The following is an 18692-nucleotide window of genomic DNA, read 5'->3' as shown; positions in this document are numbered from 1 at the left end:
TGTTCTGGTGGTACTGATGTGGGTTAAAGATGTTATGTGCTGAGCACTGAGCCAAGTCCTGGAGAACAAAGGTGAGATAACCACTGTGTATTACCTATGTTAATGAACTTCAGGAAACTCCCACTTACCTTAGGAAAGCAAGGTTTTCAGATTTATGAGGAAAGTTAAATGAATTTATACACCTAAACATACTAGAATATTATTCCACTTGGGGCAGGAATACAAATGTAGGGTTAAGTTAAAAAAAATAGTGTCGTACATTATTTTGATGCTTTTCCTAATCTCAGTCTGCATAATACAACCATATAATTTCAACTGACTGTTAGCTTTCTGTTGAAAACATCAGTCCATAAGGACTATTTCTTGAAATATTTCAGGTACTAGACAGTGCTTAATTTTTCTTATTTTTACTTAGTTTTCAAATATTTCTTTCCTACAACTGCATTTCTACTTCATGACCATGAAACCATGAGAAGAGACACACGTGATAACAACTAATAGTTGTCCCACTTTTAATTAGTCTAAGTTTATACAATATTCTCCTAAGAAAAGATGCTTCTTATAACTTTTAAGCTTCTATTTATACTAATATTCTATTTAATAAACACTTGTATTTATTTTCTTGCTTTGTCAATTTCTACCACATGACCTTAAGCAATATACAATATGACGGATTCCCACTCACAAGTAACAGCAGACCTTAGAGATGGTGAGAAGGCTTCACTTTAACCAGCAGCCTCATGACTTTTGTCTTTCCCTCATTCCTTGTCTTCCTCATCACTATCACTTATTAGTGAGCCTTCTCTTTGGCTACACTGATCATCATATGAGAGTGCATATCCGTGCTTTATACATCCCAATTCTTAGAAAGCAGAACTAGCAAACATAAGTCTACTTAGTTAGGAAATGCAGCCTTAAAAGAGCCAGTAGATACGTATTCAATTAAAGAAAAATTCTGTAATAAAACAGGAATGGCCATCTACTTGTTACCTGTGTCTCCAAGTTCATACAAAAGGAAACCATCCATAATAAGATAGTTCTGAAACCTCTCCCTGCTGATCCATGAGGACAGATCGCCATCTTCATACTCTTGAAACAAAGCAAAGGAAATACATCAGAGTACAAGATAGTTATAATGTCTACATCTAGCAAAGTAAATAAAGTACTTAACACAGTATTATAATTAAAAAATCTTAGGCTGGTTGTTATGTAGTTTATTCTACTCAATCAGATGTAGAAAAGGATTAACAAACAAAGCAATTATTTCCTATACCATCACTAAAATTAGCAAAGGATAATGAAAAAATAATTAAAATGCTCTAAATCAAAACTGAATATGTTTTGAAACATATTAAGAAAGTCCATTTATAAATTTAAAAAGAGATTATAACACAGTTATTAAAGACTGACTATTCATTTGACAACAAAATTGAAAAGATAGTGATAAAATAATCAAATGAAAATATATTTTCCTAAATGATAGCCTAGTGAAGCTATTACCTGGTTCTTATGGGTAATTTGTATTGTAATTTCTTTGCTCCTGTTTATTAGATTTTATTTTATTTATAATTCTTTCTCATATCTACAACTTAAACACACACACAAGACACAGTACATTAGTTGTATTTCAACGTCAAATACTTCCTTTTCTAGGCAGACAGGAAATATTGCATCCTGATTAAAAATACAGTTCTAAAATACTTCTGGAAACAGGACAATGGCATGGAGAAACTATTAAAAGTAAAGATCTTTAATTGATTGTATTGTACTCACTGACTGAAAGGTGTGCCTTTTCTTTCTGTCACATTGTTAAATAACCTATCTTAAGCAATCAAATCTATAAAATAAAAAGCCAAATTGAAATTATTTATAGAGTTAGATTTAGAAATTAGAAAACTGAACCTATAAGTTGATCATTGGGCCAGGATCTTCATTCCATGGCAACAGTAAGTTTCCTAAGGATGGTATGTGATGAATTTAAAACTCTTTAGAAAAACTATCCCTATAGTAGGATCCAAAAGGTTCCAGATTCATAAATAATCAGTAGCAGAATAAATGTCTGAGGTATTATGAGATCTATTGTCCACCTGAAAGATTCAGGCAGGTTCAAGGTTTAGCAACAAAGCTGGTCATGTACAATACCCTCAGGAACTGCACCTACTACTTCTTTCTCAAGCACAAAAGACATCTCAAGTAGAAGTGAGGTGAAAGAAGAGGGACTTTCTTTGAGCAGGCACAAAGAATATATATAAATCTAGACAAGTGTCACCAGGTTGTGTGTGTGTGTTTTTTTTTAATTTCCAAAAAAGAATCAAAGGTAACTGTAGCTCTCTAAGTTACCAACCTCTTAGCAGAACTAGAATAAGAGATTTGATGGCCAAATCTAGATACTGCTAGATCTTAACTTGGGAGAAAAAAAAACCACTTTAAAAATACAAAAAATAGCTACAGTGGCCAAGTATACAGTGAGCAGTACTGCTAGCAGTTCCATAGTCAAGAAGATGGTAGGCAAAGACACATATATAGTTTCCTTTCTCTCTTTCCTCTCAAGTTCATTTGACTGCTTGGTGATAATTGTAAACATTCGATAACTATCTCCTGAATGACTGAGTCTATGAACAGCCTTGTTGTTCATAAATCTCCTTAGCTAATGTTTTAGTGATGCATGACATTTATTTCTCTGCCATTCTATCCACTGCATAAATCATTTAAAGGATAAAAATAGTAAGTAGTCATTGTATTGTACTAAGTAATAGAATACACCTAAGATATAGTAATTTATAGCATACAGTAATGACAATTATATATCAGGAACTTAAATCAGTTTCAATTAAACACAGTAAAAAATAGAGATGCTTAGTATTCTCAGTTCAATTATCAGAATAACATGTTCCTTGACTAAAACAATGAAAATACTTTTTTTCTTCAGTAGTCTAATAACTGAGAGGTTACCTAAAAACACATAGCCCACATTAAAAACAAAAGATTAATGAAACAGTGACAAAATGCCATTAGGATTTGCTTTGAAATGCTTCAAAAGAGAAACAATAAAACTGAAGCAACTGCAGTAAGGTTCTGTTAACCATTTATATTACTGATTATTAGGCTTTTATTATGTCATTCTTTTTACGATGTATGAAAGATACCAAAATAAAATTTAAATAAAATAAAGTATTCACTTCTAGGAAATGTTTTCTGACAGAGGGGGAGAAATACCTAAACAGGGTATAAAGGTTTCATTCTGCTGAGTATGTTTTCTTTTATCTCTGTATGATGAAAGTTAACTCTCCTCCTAAAATTAAGTTTGAACATTTTAATGCATAGAAATAGAATACGGCTTATTTCTTAAGGTGGCAAATAATTTCACACACAAACACACACACATGCACATTCATGCACACAAAATCACTGGCAGCAACTAGGGATGAAAGTACACTGAGTGGAAAACTACTGAAGGGTTAAAAGATTACTCTATCAAATGCGACACTGGTAGCACTTAACAAAATCTTTTGTAAATGCCTCCTTATAACAATGTTCTAATTATGAAAGGCTTTATATGAGTTAAAACTTTGGAACTTACCATCGTAAACAAAGTAAGTGTCATCTTTGAAAACAAGCACAGCAGGCATCTCCTTCAGTGTCACGTACTGCAGAAAATCATACGTTTAACACTAGCAATTCCATTAGTAATCACAATTTCAAAAGCACTGAAAGAAAACTAGGAAAAACACTCACAACAACAACAAAGACTAAAAAGAGTACAATTTTAAATTCAGCTAAATTTTATATCTGAATTTTATATCTAAATTTTATATCAGATACCTCTCTGGAAGCATACTGCTTGATATGAGAAAAACCAAGGACTGTTTTTAAGAGTTTCTAAAAGACCATGAACAGCATTCTGAGTAGGAAAGGATGGAGTGGATTCTGGAGCACAGGACAGACAGCAGGACCAAAGCTTCAATAGCCGACCTAAGGATGTCACGCCCCACCACTCACCACTTCATCTAGGGTCAACTGCCTTATTCTAGAAACATAAAGCCTATGACAGTATCTACCGCACAGGTTAATTATGAATGACATTAGGTAACAAGTACTCTCCAAACTGCGTTTTAAAACACAACTGTCATTCATAAGGAATCACCTAAAAGAACCTCATTCTATTTTGTATGTATTTCCAAAGAGTAAAATTATGACAATTAGATGACAAATAATTTGGCTAGGCAATTACGCATGAGTACATGAAACATGAAAATAACAATAAATAAAGGAATTCAGGTATACATTAGCATACAAGCAATATGATAAATGACTTTATGATAATGCTGCATTGTGACTAAAAATTACATGTCATAAAAAGAACTACCTCAGGTAGTGAAAAAAAGCTTTCAACCATGACTAGATCTCCCAGCTCTTAGACACTCACCCACCAAAATGATATGAAGTTTCTATTTTCAGTATGAGGCATTGCTCCCTTTCAAAGGAATGCAGTGGTCATTCCTGGAAGGGCTTAAAGCAGATAATCCAGATCCATCTCTTTCTCTCTTCTAGATGTTTCTATCACATTTACATGGGTGCAGGGACTATTCTCCATGCTTTCAGTTTTTTCTTTTTAAATATAAAGTCTCATGTAGCATAGGCTGGACTTGAGCTCCTGCCTCTGCCTCCAGTTATACAACATCCTGTCTAGGTAATTCTACAACTTCCAGAGGTGGTGGTTAAACAACTATTTGCATTTGTTAAAAATCACACACCTGGGTGCTAAAAATGGATCTGACTATAAATACAAAAAGTAATAGTTATATCTAAAAAGGGAGACATGACAAATTAAGGGTATGAACATGATCTGCTCTGAAAAATAATGTCTTACACCAAACTAGGAAAATTAGAGTGGGTTTAGATTGGCAAAGATTGACATTCATTCTGAAATTATTTCAGAATTCCATTTATAATATAAAAACCTAGATATGTAAGAAAGCAGTGGTTTTCAACCTATGAACTGCGACCCCTTTGGGGATGAACTACTATCTCACAGGGGTTGTATATCAGATATCCTGCATATCGGATATTTACATTTTATGGTTCATAACAGTACCAAAACTACAGTTATGAAGTAGCAATGAAAATTTATGGTCAGGGGCTACTACAACATGAGGAACTATATTACAGCACTGCATCATAAGGAAGGTTGAGAACCACTGTGCTACAGGAGCACTAAGTTATTTCATGTTCTCCTGCTTATTGACTCTTAAGCCCAAAGGTCACTGATCTCTGGACCTACTTTCACACTGTCCACTGCACTGTGCTCTAAGCATTTTCAAATGAACAGACTTGAGTTCCTTATGAACTTCAACCTCCTCATACACAGTATGATATACACAACAGAACTGTCTTCTGCTTGCTTCTAACCCCTTCTCACAGTACCACAGGAACACTGGCTATTGTGTTGCTTCTCAAGTATTTAAGGCATGCTCTTGTCTTGGGGATGTACTTTCTTGTACTATCTCCTCCTTGTTTCTGATACATTCTATCCACAGACCTGCATGAGGCAGGTTTCATTTCAAATATTTCTACTTAGACATACCTCCCTTTCTTTCTTTATTTTTGGACCAAAAATGTAAATCAATTGTCTACCCCTACACATCCTAACTCTCATGCTGTCCATTTACTTTTTGGTGGCATCTCTGAAATCTTGTTTTTATAATATTTATTTATTTGCTGTTGGTGTAAGGAACCAGGAAAAGACTGTATTTGCAGGATACATAGAACTTAATACTTAAAAGCGTCTTTGGGGTTTGATTTATATATCACTGCTTACTAGTATTATTTCACAGAGAAAAAAAAGTCCCTAATGTAATCAAAATCTCTAAGTGCCATGAGTTCATGAATTATAAACAGTCTGACATCAATAGTGAAAAAATTTCTTTTCAGACAACATTATGAATAAATCTGACATGTAAAATCAAATCATAATTCTTAAGAATAAATTATTATCATTAAATCAGATATTAAATATTACCTCAGGAACCACATCTTCTGAGGCAGAAAAGAAGTACGTATATACAATTAACTCTGAAGCAGCATCTATGTATTTCTCCTATGATAATGCAAACAGAAAAAGATATCTTAAATATAAAAGATCACAATTTATTTCTCACTTAATAATTAAAGCTATCTGTAAGCAGCAGAAGAAGTTCCTACCATGTCAGCTTTCAGTGAAAGAAGAAACCATAGCCAAATCAAACACACTGCTGTCAAGGCAAACAATCATTGCAACTGAGTGCTCCTATTCTCCCCCTCAGAGAGTGCTGGATTATAACACACAGCCGACCCAGGTTTATTAACAGAGACTAGCAATGATGTATACCGATGCTGGTGGTGACTGTTAGGAAGGCGTGCACAAACACACGCACACATTAAGTAAACAGCACAGTGCTTTGCTTTAAAAAGGTAACATTTGCACTGCAGTTTTCAGTCTTTCACTTAAAGTGTTAAAAAGTGATGAAAAATTAATTAATCTGGTCAGTAACATAAGAAATACTAAGGCAGGCAATATTTAGCCAAATTTCACTTACTTCAATTTCACAATTGCAAATTTAGTAAGAGAGATTAAAGAAAGTGTTTTCATTGTGAAAAATACTTAAACTATTTTGCTTTAAAGTCTTGGTAAAATCACAGCTCCACAGCAAACAAAATTACAACAACATGTCTGTTTATGTGGAAGAAAAAGATAATTTCATACTTTCAAGGGTGATTCTCCACCAATATAAACAAAAAATACACGGTGCCTCTTCCGTACATGGTCGAACATTTGTTGACTTGGAAGAGGCCGAATTAGAGCCCTGTGTGAAAACAAAACAAATGGGTATGAGTCAAAGATAGTGCACAGCTGATTGCTATTTATGTGACATCTGATCACATTTAATCACATTTAATGTTCTAGCCATGCTTTTCTGCACTTAAGTATAACACCAAAGCCACCCAGGTAAGATTCCGGCCTACGGTGTGTGTCAGTACACAGTAACACTTTATGTAGTACCCAAAATTAAATCTGCCAGTTCCAAATACATCTCTTTAGACTTCATCAATACTAATCAATAGTTTTTGATGCGTGAGACACAGAATGATCATCTGCTTACAGTCCTTGGCTAAAAGCAAGACAAGTCACCTGAGAATTCTTTCAGCTTCAAAAGCATATTTACAGAAACGGATCACGAAATAGTATCTCGGGAGTCAACAAGAGTTAATATTTATATAACATGTGTCAATTTAAATATTACATATTCCGTAAGTATCCTATAGAGGTCAAAGCTAAACTTCCAATTTATATTACTATTTATTTTCAGAAAAATAAAATGGAAACAAGTTACACTAGCACAAAGAGAAAACTATGCCATAAAATTTATTATACAGTTATTTTAAAAGCAAGTGGATAAATTAATTATACTAAAAGTTACTATAAAACATATCACTCATAAAACAGTTAAATGAATAAATGCTTTCTTTTTTAAAAATTAGTATAGATTGTCATACTTTCAGTCCACAAAACTTACAAAATGAACAGAACCTATTGTGTAAAAGTGAACACCTTCAAAGCACACAGGGCTACGGCCATTGCATCACTTTCCCTAGCCTCTGCTTCAATCCTTCGTAATTAACCAGGAAGTGATGCAACTCTGGAACCGAGTCATGAAATTGCCTCTACTCTGGAGTACTTTCACTCCAGGAGAACCCCTTCCTAGGGTTAAGAAAAAATGCACTCAATAACTGCGAAATATAAAGCTATCTGAAGCCATGGGAGTCCAGTGCATACCACTAGCCTCACTTACTTCAAATTAATTCATTTCAAATTTATTTATTCACAAAGAAAATGAAGAGAAACATGCAACCACAATGAAAAAATACAATTGAAACTATATGTATAAGCATCACAAACTCTAATAAAGATCATTCATAATTCTGTGCATTTACACAAATATTTCAAGGCATAATTTTACACAACAAACCTATCCTGTTTTAACCTCAAGCTATTTATTTACTAACATATTCTGTCAAGCTATGAAAGGGCCTATATAAACTTCAAAGCCAATATAGATTAACTGATATTGACAAATATTCTTCAAAAAGATACACACATATTATAAATATAATTATGAACACTGATATTCTCTACATCTTAGCAAGACACAGACATTTCGTTTAAAGAAATAACATTCAAATCATCAGGAATTGCTAGTGGAAAAATCTACTTTCTGATCAGCAATAAGTCAAAGATCTGTAGCTCAATGCAAACGGCTCACTGAGTTTGGCTATGTCACTTACTAAACAAATACTGCTAGAATACATTGCATGTAGCATTAAAAAACATGTGATAGAAAGAAAATTAGTTTAGATGCATTTAAAAATGTTTTTAGCACCACAAACTAGGGATGAAATCCTAAGTCTATAAGAACAATAATATTCTGGGCTTCTCTTAAGACTCTGAAATTAGAGAACAAGAGACATAAGTTGATATATAGCATCCCAACATAAAAAAATTTCTAAAAGTTAAGATTCATGAAGTTGCTAACTGATTTTCCTAATTTCATTTTCCATATTTCCAATTAACAACTATGGTCTGATAATACTAACTAGAAACTTCCACAGAAAACAGTTCATAATTTAAACTGTGCACTGTTCTGAGTAATGGGGCACCCTACTGTTTACTGGTTTCTCTCAAAGAGTACACAGAAAGCCAGTGAATCATCCCTTTGTCTAGTATATGCATGTTGTATACACAACCTGCCCATCTGCAATTCTATAGCCCTTTGAGTTGCCAGACTCATTTATGAGAGAATTGCGGGGTTTGAAAGCAAGTAATCCTTACATTATCAATGGACCCAAAGTGCAGAAGTTAGTGATACTGGAAATCTAGATACTAAAGGAAGGAAATCAAGTGCTTCCTTTAAGTGAAAATCTAAAAGTACAAGATATTTTGAGAGAAAGAAAAAGAGTACATTCATAGGATCTGGTACTAGTCACAGTTTCAAGCATCTGTGAGAGGGGGATGAGGTAGCAGCTGAGGATGTCCTTTATAAATAGGACATATATTTATAAATAAATTCATGTACATAATATAAATAAATTTACATATAAATTATATATGCAATAAAAATTTGAAAATGGATTACAATTAGAGAAAAAATTCTAAACATGAAATTATCTTAAACACAAAATTAATATATATTACAAATTATGATATATCATTATAGAATTTCACTGCATATGCTACATATCTATATTTTTCATAATTGCATATAATACATTTAATATCTAAAATATGTATATCCAATGTGATCTACTAAAATACATTTTCTTTCAAATATTAAAACGAACTTACCCAGACACTCTGTGAGCAAACTCAATTATATCATCTTTGGTCCGTGGTCCTCTGTAATTATATGCCAAGTCTCCCTTTAATCTTAAAAATTAAAGGTAAGAATTGGAAATTAACGTTCTTCATATCTAGTCTCAATCTCCTTCTACTAAAGTATAAACTTAAAATGTACAAAATGCTAAATAAGAGAAAGCTTTAGGAGCTGCACACTTGTGTCTTCTGAGGAACAGCAACTTAAGATGCACATGAAAAGGCTGTACTCCACGCACACAACAGGAATACATTTTACTTTGTAGTGTAAAAGTTACAGTATATAGCTTCTGAAAAGTGAGTAATTTGCACATTTACAATCAAGAACTTAAATCAGAGTAATTTTAATCAAGTGAAAAATAAAAAGACAAAACTAGAATATTTTGGTGGTGGTAAAACCTCTAATTTGCATCGTGAATGAGGCATAAAAATAGCTTTCCTAAAACTTAGATTATCTTCCACAAAACCTGTTAATGAATAAATTTATATCTAGCAAAATGTACAGATAAAAAGAACAATAAGAAAAACCAGAACTCCTAATAACAAAGAGAAAGCACCATTAACATACACTGTAATAGAAGAAAAATTTAAAAAAAAAAGACATACACACACACACACACACACACACACACACACATACACACACACACACACACACTCAAAAGGAAAAAATGTCAACACCCCTCCCCCTGAATAATATATTTACTCAAAATTGTAAAATTTTGGGGTTTTAAAATATCAGAGAAAATAAAAAAAAAAAACACCTTGAAAATAACTGCTTAGCACCTCATAGTATCAAAATATGGTTAATGAAAATAACAGGGAAGTGCAGCAAAATCATTGTAAAATAATTCTCTTTAGAATCACCACACCATTTTTTCAACTTAATTTCTCTAGTAGACTTGATCTATACCCACAGATTGAAATAATTATCTATCAATTTTCTTCTTGATTTCTTTCTTTCTTTTTAATGAAGTTAGTTTCTTTATACAAGAATGAAATATGTTAGATGTGATTTGCAGAACACAGACTGGGGCTACTCAAGAGACCTTTCATAATTAATGAGTGTATACCTTATGCTGTAAGTGCATGCTACACAGTAAACCCTCAGAACACATTTAGTGAATTAGCTGGGTACCACATACTTAAATATGAAATGTATAGAGATGTAGTCTCTAACTTTGGATCATGCACTTGGCTTAAAAACAATGGCTGAACCCAAACCTTCACCCTCTAAAGAAAGTCTAAATAAAATATAAGCAAAGTGGACTATTAAAAATATAGATCTAAACATGTAACACTTGACTTACAGCTTAATTGTTGGATAACCTCGAACTCCAAACTCTGAAGCAATGCCTTGATAAGAAAAAGAATAAATATTTCTAAGTTCTTTTTAAACTGAGAAAACTAAGTAACAGGAGCCTTGTACTTAGAAAAGTATATAAACCTGAGTGAATGTATTAAGTATTAAAATTTCATAAAGGAAAAAAAGCATGACATTTTTCTTACAATTATTTAATAATCTAACATGAACTTTTGAAAAGAATTTTTTCAAAATTCAACAAAATTCAGAGTACACATGAGTTGGAATAGTTATAACTGGGTTTAAAATAATAATTAAGTGTATAGAAAATAGCTGGGTACCATCATGGTTAATTTTTTTTTAAGATTTATTTATTACATATAAGTACACAGTAGCTGTACTTCAGACACACCAGAAGAAGGTATCAGATCTCAATATAGATGGTTGTGAACTACCCTGTGGTTGCTGGGATTTGAACTCGGGAACTCTGGAAGAACAGTCAGTGCTCTTAACCACTGAGCCATCTCTCCAGCCCCATGTTGGTTCATTCTTGTAACCTAGTACTTGGGACACGGAGGAAAGGACTGACATGAACCCTAGGACATCAGAGAATGTTCCAGGCCAGCTTGAACTACAGAGAAAAGATCCTGTCTCATTTTTGTTTTGTTTTAAAGAGAGCAAGCACACGTATTGCCATATAACATAATTCTGCTTTCATAAGTAAAAGACAAGGAAACCAATCTTATTGAACACAAAGGAGTTTACATGTGTCACAGCATTCAATCTTCAAAATAACCAGTAAAAGAAAGATCACAATGAATTGTTTACCAATAAAGCAAAAGTTTAAGGTCTTAAACTTTCTCAGTGTCACACATAAAAGCAATTGGCAGTGCCAATCTTGCTTTCTCTGAAGCCATGCTCTTCAATTTGCTATGATACCCTAGACTTCTCTAAGTTTAATTTCTTCTGTTATCACTTCCCTTAAGACTACCTAGTAAAAATTTGGTTATGGGGACATATAGTTTCTGTCACAACTCAGCTTTGACAATGAAGCATGAAAACAGTCTACACAGCAGTATACAAAACAGGGAGCAGGGCAGATCTGGCTTATGTGGTGCCATGTACTTGTCTCAGATTCATTCCGTTTCTGTACCCATTCATTAATCTCATCTTCAACTTTCAATATCTTCCTAATCTTCACTTATATTTTTTCTCAATCTATCTTTTAAATGCCTACTTATTGTTCTACCTTTTTTCCTCAGCTTATTCCTACAAATTCAACTTTTCTGGCCCTAGGGCTTCCATGTCTGTGTTATGATTAAGATTAAGCTCACACCGTGCATTAGAATTTTAATGGATAATTCATTTAACTCAAAGTATATAATCTTAAATTATTAAGATAACTTTATATGACAAAACGTTTCTTCTACTTACCCTAAAAATTGTTATAATTAAAATATTTCCATTATTAGAACAATACAATTATTAACTACGAGCTTACTAGAATACGAAGTAGCATCCATCTTTCCAACTTTAACTGGAGAACCAATACTTTTCATTTCAAGCCCAACTTCATTCCAAATTGGTTCCAGTTTTTTACAATGGCCACACCAGGGTGCATAAAACTACACAAAAATAAAGAAAACACACTAAAAAGCTGTATCACCATGAAGATAAACCATAAATTTAAAGAAGTTATTTAAGTAACCTACTATTAATCTGTTTCAGACAAGATAATTTTAAGTGGCAATATAACAAAATAAAACACATGAATCCAGATAAATACCTCAAAACTAATATTTTAACTTCATTTTAATAGACTATTGCTATCTATTTAGAATAGAAACATTGATTTAAAATCTTTAATTCTATGCAAATGTGTCCATATTTATTAAGATAAGACCACTAGATAAACATGTATGCACAATACCATATGCAGCCTGTGTTCACTGTAAACATCTGTTCTTAGTACAAAAATTTGACAGAGGTAGGTGCATTAGCTGAATTCTGTTTTCACTGGCAGGATATGGGTGATCATTGAGAGGTTAGGCACAGGGACAAGTCAGATTGATTACAACCACAGCCCTTCAAATTTCAGAATCATCAGAGTTTAATTAGGTTCTTGAGTTATATGATGTTAACATAATATTTATGAATTTTCATGAAATGAGGCTTATTTTTAAACTCAATACTATGGAAATGTTCAAATATAAATAAGAAGAGAAAAAATTAGGCGGTAAATTTTCAAACTCTATCTTCTACTTTTAACAGTCACCAATTTTGCTATCTTGTTCCATTTCATGGGTTATACTGTTTTTTTTTTCTTCTGATACATGTAAAAGCAAACCCCTAAGTTTAATTTTGCTCAGTATTGATATAAAAATGTGTTATATTAAAATAACTCAACCCTGTAAAAGAATAAAGAAATGAGTTAAGTCGATACTGAAATCATAATATAATCTCAAGATATAATCCACAACTTTATTATAAAAAATGGTCTTGTGAGGTTCGGCCAGCAGCTGACCAATGTAGATGTGGATGTTTGGAGCCAACCACTAGACTAAGCTCAGGGACCCTGGTGGGGGACTGGTGGAAGGACTGGAGGAGCAGAGGGGGATTACAACACCATAGGAAGAACTTTAGCATGGAGCATTTGGCTGGCCAGACCACCCAGTTCTCCCAGGGACTAGACCACCAACCAAGGAGTGTACAGGGAGGAATCCATGGCTCCAGATACATAAAATGGCCTTGTCTGACATCAGTTGGAGGGGAGACCCTTGGTCCTGTGGAGGTTTGATGCCTCAGCACAGGGGGATGCTGGAGGGCTGGTGTGGGAGATGGTGGGTGGGTGTGGGGAGCACCCTGATAGAGGCAAAGTGGAGGGAAGAGAGGGCAGATTGGAATGGGGGGGCTTGTGGGGTAAATAGGAAGTGAGATATCATCTGAGATGTAAAAGAATGGAATGATTAATAAAAAGGAAAAAGAAAAAAAGAAAAAGAAATGGTCCCAGCTTCTCACAGAATGACTTTACTTTCAGCATCTCATCAAAAATAAATTTCTTTGTCAGGAACTTGAAAGTTCTTAGGGTCATTTAAATATAAAAATCTAAATAGGGGTAGGAAGATGGCTGGTAAAGAGCTTGCCATACTCCTCTAAGGACCAGAATTTGGATCACTAAAACACAAGTCCAACCCAGCTGGGTACATGCCACTTAAGATTACATTATCCTAGTCCACAGGAGAAAGAGAAAGGGAATGCCCAGGGCAAGACACCTAACTGAAATAGCGAAATAGAGAAAATCCTGAGATCTATCAGTGAAAGAGCCTGTCTCATGTTATACAAGGTGCTGAGCAACTGAAGAACACAACATAAACCACTGGCCTTCACAGGCACAGACACCAGCTATGTACACTGTGAATACACACTTGCAAATATGCATGCATACATGCACACATACCACACCTACATACATATGGGAGGAAATACAAGTAGCAATATCTGAGAAAACAGACTGTTCTCTTTGCAAAAAGGGAGACCAAAAATGATACTTAAATTTACATACTTACATCAACAAGCCAAATGTCATCTTTTCGATTATCTTTAAATCTAAAAAAAAAAAAAATCTGATTTTATATTTATGTTCACAAACAATATCCCTGCCAATGGTAGTAATTATTGCAACTAGTATGATTTACAAATATACAACTTACTTAAGAATACTGAATTTATCAATACTGAACAAATTCTCTAAATAAAAGTTTTATATAAAATTTTTACTCAGTGGCTGCTAAATCTTATGCTATTCAGTAAATATTTTAAGAATTAAAATTGAAAAATGACAAAAGAATTGAAAAAATTCCAACAAAAGAAAGGAGAATTTTGGAGGAAAACCACCAATGTGGTCTGCTTCCTTTATCTGGTATTCCATTCTTACCAAGGGGCTCCTCTACACTGAACAGTATTAGTCACTTCTTGTCATTATTTCAGTATCAATACAGCAAAACTATTTACATTATACTTTGTTAGGTGTTACATAAACTCTAGGGATGAGTTAAAACACAAAGGAAGATGTATATAAAATACATACAAATAAGTACTTAAGCATCCAGACTTTGTTATCACAGAACATTCTAGAACTAATCTCCATGAGTCTTGAGGGATGATAGTGTATGTCTCAGCTCTTTACTCCTCCATTCCATTTTAAACCTGTAATGTAGGGGACTAGGTGAAGCTCAGAAAAGACTGCTTACAAGATTGGTCCCTTCTTTATATTAAGAACTTGGATTTTAGAAGGAGTCCCATCATTTCCTGGTAAAGAATGCAGTTCCCATAAAATATCTGTGAAACAAATCCAGAATTGCTGCACTGGGATCACGTGTCTGAGGTTCATTCCAGGCTATAATAAACTTGTAAAATGCCATCAGCTAGTTCATTCAGAACTCCAGGGCCACCATCAGATGCAATGCTCTTAGAAAACCTGAACAGGAAGCAAATCTGCCACACAGGCCGAGAAAGAGTCGGAGCAAGTCAGCCCAAAGCACGGGATGACAAAACACACTCAGAGACTGGGACTCAGGTCTACATGAACATTACAGACAACCCAAGGGGTCCAACATGTTTCATCTTGTAAGAACGGCTTGACTTTGGGCTTCAGAAGTCTCCCTGCACAGTATATTTAGCTTTCATCAGGATGCAACAAATGGGACATGTTTTTTCCATATTGTTTTGGTTCCTTATCACACTGGAATTCCCTTTTTATGGGGTACTGTCTTCTGGATCTGAGTGGCAACACCAGCCGGTACCATCACAAGATATATTTCAGTTTCACATTCAACTAACAAGCAAGATACTCTATTAATATTTTCCAATGGAAGAGCCTTTTAGGTGAGCATCATGTAGGGAGCAAAATGATTACCAAAGGTGAAACTTCCCTCTCCTCAGGCAGAGTTACCATTATAAGAACAGTGTGTAAAGGTGGCTGAGAGTGACAAACCCCATCATTGAGCTAAATAAAGCTACTTTTCTGTTATCAAAGAATTTTCCTCAAATACACACTTTCTTTCTTTCTTTTTTTTTCTTTCTTTCTTTTTTTCGGAGCTGGGGACTGAACCCAGGGCCTTGCGCTTGCTAGGCAAGCGCTCTACCACTGAGCTAAATCCCCAACCCCACACACTTTCTTTTTTAAAATTTTTATTAGATATATTTCTTTTACTTATATTTCAAATGTTATTCCCTTACCGGTTTCCTGTCCATAAGCCCCCATCCCCTCCCCCTCCCCCATAACAGGTATTAAATACACACTTTCTACAAACAATCTTCAAATACAACCTCAGTGCTCATCACTATGACTAGAGCCCATGGGATGTTCATACTTCTTGGTAATCCTTAAGAGTTCAATTGATCAAGCTTTTACAACAGCAATTCTATTAACAGTTGGGTGCCAAGGTGATTGACGGGCACAAGGAACAAGTTGAAATTGTCTGCAGAAACTGTTCAGTGAGTAAAAGAGTTTGTTGTGCAAGCAGGGTCAGGATTTAGATTTTAGCACCCCCTCAAAAAAAAAAAAAAAAAAAAAAAAAAAAAGCTAACATTATACCGTCAATCTCAGTGTTACATGAATAGAACCAGGAAGAGTGCTGGGGTTTGCTAGATGCTGCGAGGGTAGAACCATCAGAGTAACCATCTGTCCTCTGCATAAGCATGCAAAGATTGTGCTCACATACATGTACATACACTACAAACTTCAAACACACACCTACACACACCTACACAGAAAACTGGAAGTAACAAGTCCTGATTCATCTACTCTTAACAATGAAAGACATAAGATAAAAAGGATGGTAGTTTCTTGGTAGGTATTGTTTCCATCATGAAACAGTACCATACAAGCATCAGGCAGGTGCAATGGACAGGGAAATCCATCTCACTTATGAGGAACACAGAAGAAAAGTCTTCTGCCTCTCTGAAAGTGGGAAAGTGACTAAGTTAGAGACCTTGATAAGAACATTTTAGTAGCAAAGTGCATGAAAAAGGTGAAGCCTCTAATAAAGATACTAACAAGTGCTGGTATACATGAGATTGGTTGGCATGGGAGGCCTGAGTCCTTGACAACAAGTTCCTCCAGAGACTGGTTGTATACCAAATCTGGTGTGGGAAAGGAACCCATGTGGCCTACCAGGGAAGAGATTGTTATCAGCTACAGTCAAGGCAAAAAGACTGACCTTGAGTTTTGCAATGAAGTTTGACTTCCCACCTACTTCGAGCAAGGTCTTGTGAATAAACCTGCTATACTATTCATTAAACACTGAATTCCAGCAGTAACTCTGTATTATTAAACCAAAAGAAAGAAACACTATCGAAACATTTGCTGGTTTTTCATCTTAGAACTATTAGCAAAATTCTCTGGGGCGCCCCTCCATTTTGCACGTAAACGGGAAGCATGTTAAACAACTCCTGAAACGAAATTGTCAATGTTAATATCAGTCACCATGATACCTATTATTAAAAGATTAGATGCATGTGTGGATATTTTGATGGCATCTGAGGTAGACAAAATTAAATAGAATTTAATAGTATTTTACACACACATATATATACTCACGATTCATTTAGATCTTCTACAAATCCTTTACAGACAGCCAGATCAAGTAAAATAACTGGAAAGAACAAAATGTAGAAAATAAATGATTTATTATTTTGATTTTTACCTTAAGTCTAAATTGCCCATACAATGTTTGAACTTTTTTACTATGTGCCAAAAACACTCACCAACGATCCATTATAAGGTTTAAGTGACACAGAAGCATAATTAGTTCATCCACTCAGTAAAAATTTACTCTGCATGCAATATCATGTTGCGAAAGGCAAGCACTGTAGGTGAATACACATAATACATATTTCTACACAATTCTACATATTTCCACTCGTTTTAATTTTTCCTTTTCACTAATTTGCTGGCCTAGAGATAAAAACTTTTTGTCTCTAGTGACAAATCCAAATGCAATTCCTCAAAATAGGTAGAAAAAGAAAACACTAGACTCTAGTTCTAACTCTTATTCCAGGGCAGTGCCTGGCTCACAGGGGGTTCTAAATCGGTGGCTGAGTCAGGGGTGAACCACAGAGAACCCAAATACTCCGTGCTGAAAGTAGATGGCTGAGAGCTTTAAAGATGCTTGGCCTCTTCAAACCAGTCTTGGACATCTTACCAGGATCTGCCCTTGGGCATCATCCCTCTCTTAGTTTGGTCAAGAAAAGCCTTCCACTGTAACAAGACTCAGAACCTATGCCAAGTTAGGGCTCAAAAATCCTTGTCCTTCCATCCATAGTCAAGGAACCTTCTTGGTCGCAGAGAAGGTAGCAGTGGTCTCTCAGCATTGGGCGGCGGATCACGCAGAGTCCCACTGAGGAAGCCTGACCCACCGAGGAGGCAGAGAAGAAATCCTAATTACCCTGTGGTGCGGCCCCCACGGTCGGGCTTCATTTCGGGCCAACCTCCTACCCGTTCCCCACCGCCCCGCGTGCTCCTCACCGGCAGCGCAGAGCCGGAGGGCCGCCCAGCTCCTCCGCCCCGCTGCATTCGCCATGGAGCGCGGCGTGAATCCCGTGATGAGCGCGCGCAGAGACATAGAATCGCCCGCGCCAGGCGCCCGCCTCTCCGGAAAGGAAAGTGAGGAAGACCGGGGACGCAGGACAGCTCCCACCCGGACCGGGGCGGGGCGGGGTAGGCCGGCCTCCTCCTGGGATCCCGGTAGCCCAGCGGTGGTAGCCTGTGAGCATGCGCGGAATGCGACGCATGCGCCCGAGCAGTGCGCATGCGCATTCAAGTTCTCACGGAGTCTTCTCTGAGTAAGAGATCTGGAGAGCGTGGGAATCCGTGCGGGGTTCTTCCTGTGATGGCGCAAGTGTGCTACAGGACTCTAACCCGAATGCATGTATGACCTTGTCTGGCGAGCTTAGTGCTTGAGGAGAGGTAGGGTCCGACAT

At 35.5% G+C, this 18692-nt stretch overlaps 1 protein-coding gene across 2 annotated transcripts in view; it reads right to left on the bottom strand.

Annotated features, from left to right (window-relative positions):
* Positions 1 to 18466, bottom strand: part of Tmx3 (thioredoxin related transmembrane protein 3) — a 31617-nt gene extending 13151 nt beyond the window's left edge. Inside the window, exons 1-11 of one of the 2 annotated variants that reach the window (XM_032885398.1) lie at positions 18238 to 18331; positions 17478 to 17579; positions 17311 to 17365; positions 14276 to 14315; positions 12211 to 12334; positions 10717 to 10762; positions 9380 to 9460; positions 6743 to 6842; positions 6020 to 6097; positions 3581 to 3647; positions 991 to 1089 (exon numbers count right to left, since the gene is read on the bottom strand). In XM_032885398.1, the coding sequence (XP_032741289.1) occupies positions 991 to 1089; positions 3581 to 3647; positions 6020 to 6097; positions 6743 to 6842; positions 9380 to 9460; positions 10717 to 10762; positions 12211 to 12268 (529 nt within the window). In that variant the 5' untranslated portion in view covers positions 12269 to 12334; positions 14276 to 14315; positions 17311 to 17365; positions 17478 to 17579; positions 18238 to 18331. Of the gene's footprint in view, positions 1 to 990; positions 1090 to 3580; positions 3648 to 6019; positions 6098 to 6742; positions 6843 to 9379; positions 9461 to 10716; positions 10763 to 12210; positions 12335 to 14275; positions 14316 to 17310; positions 17366 to 17477; positions 17580 to 18237 lie in introns of both variants that reach the window. The other variant, XM_032885397.1, reaches the window with a different exon arrangement.
* Between the last annotated feature and the right edge of the window lie 226 nt (positions 18467 to 18692).

This window comes from Rattus rattus, chromosome 15, assembly GCF_011064425.1.
Source record: "Rattus rattus isolate New Zealand chromosome 15, Rrattus_CSIRO_v1, whole genome shotgun sequence".
NCBI classification, from domain to species: domain Eukaryota; kingdom Metazoa; phylum Chordata; class Mammalia; order Rodentia; family Muridae; genus Rattus; species Rattus rattus.
Note: the sequence above shows the minus strand (reverse complement) of the source record. Positions and strands in the feature narration are given on the sequence as shown.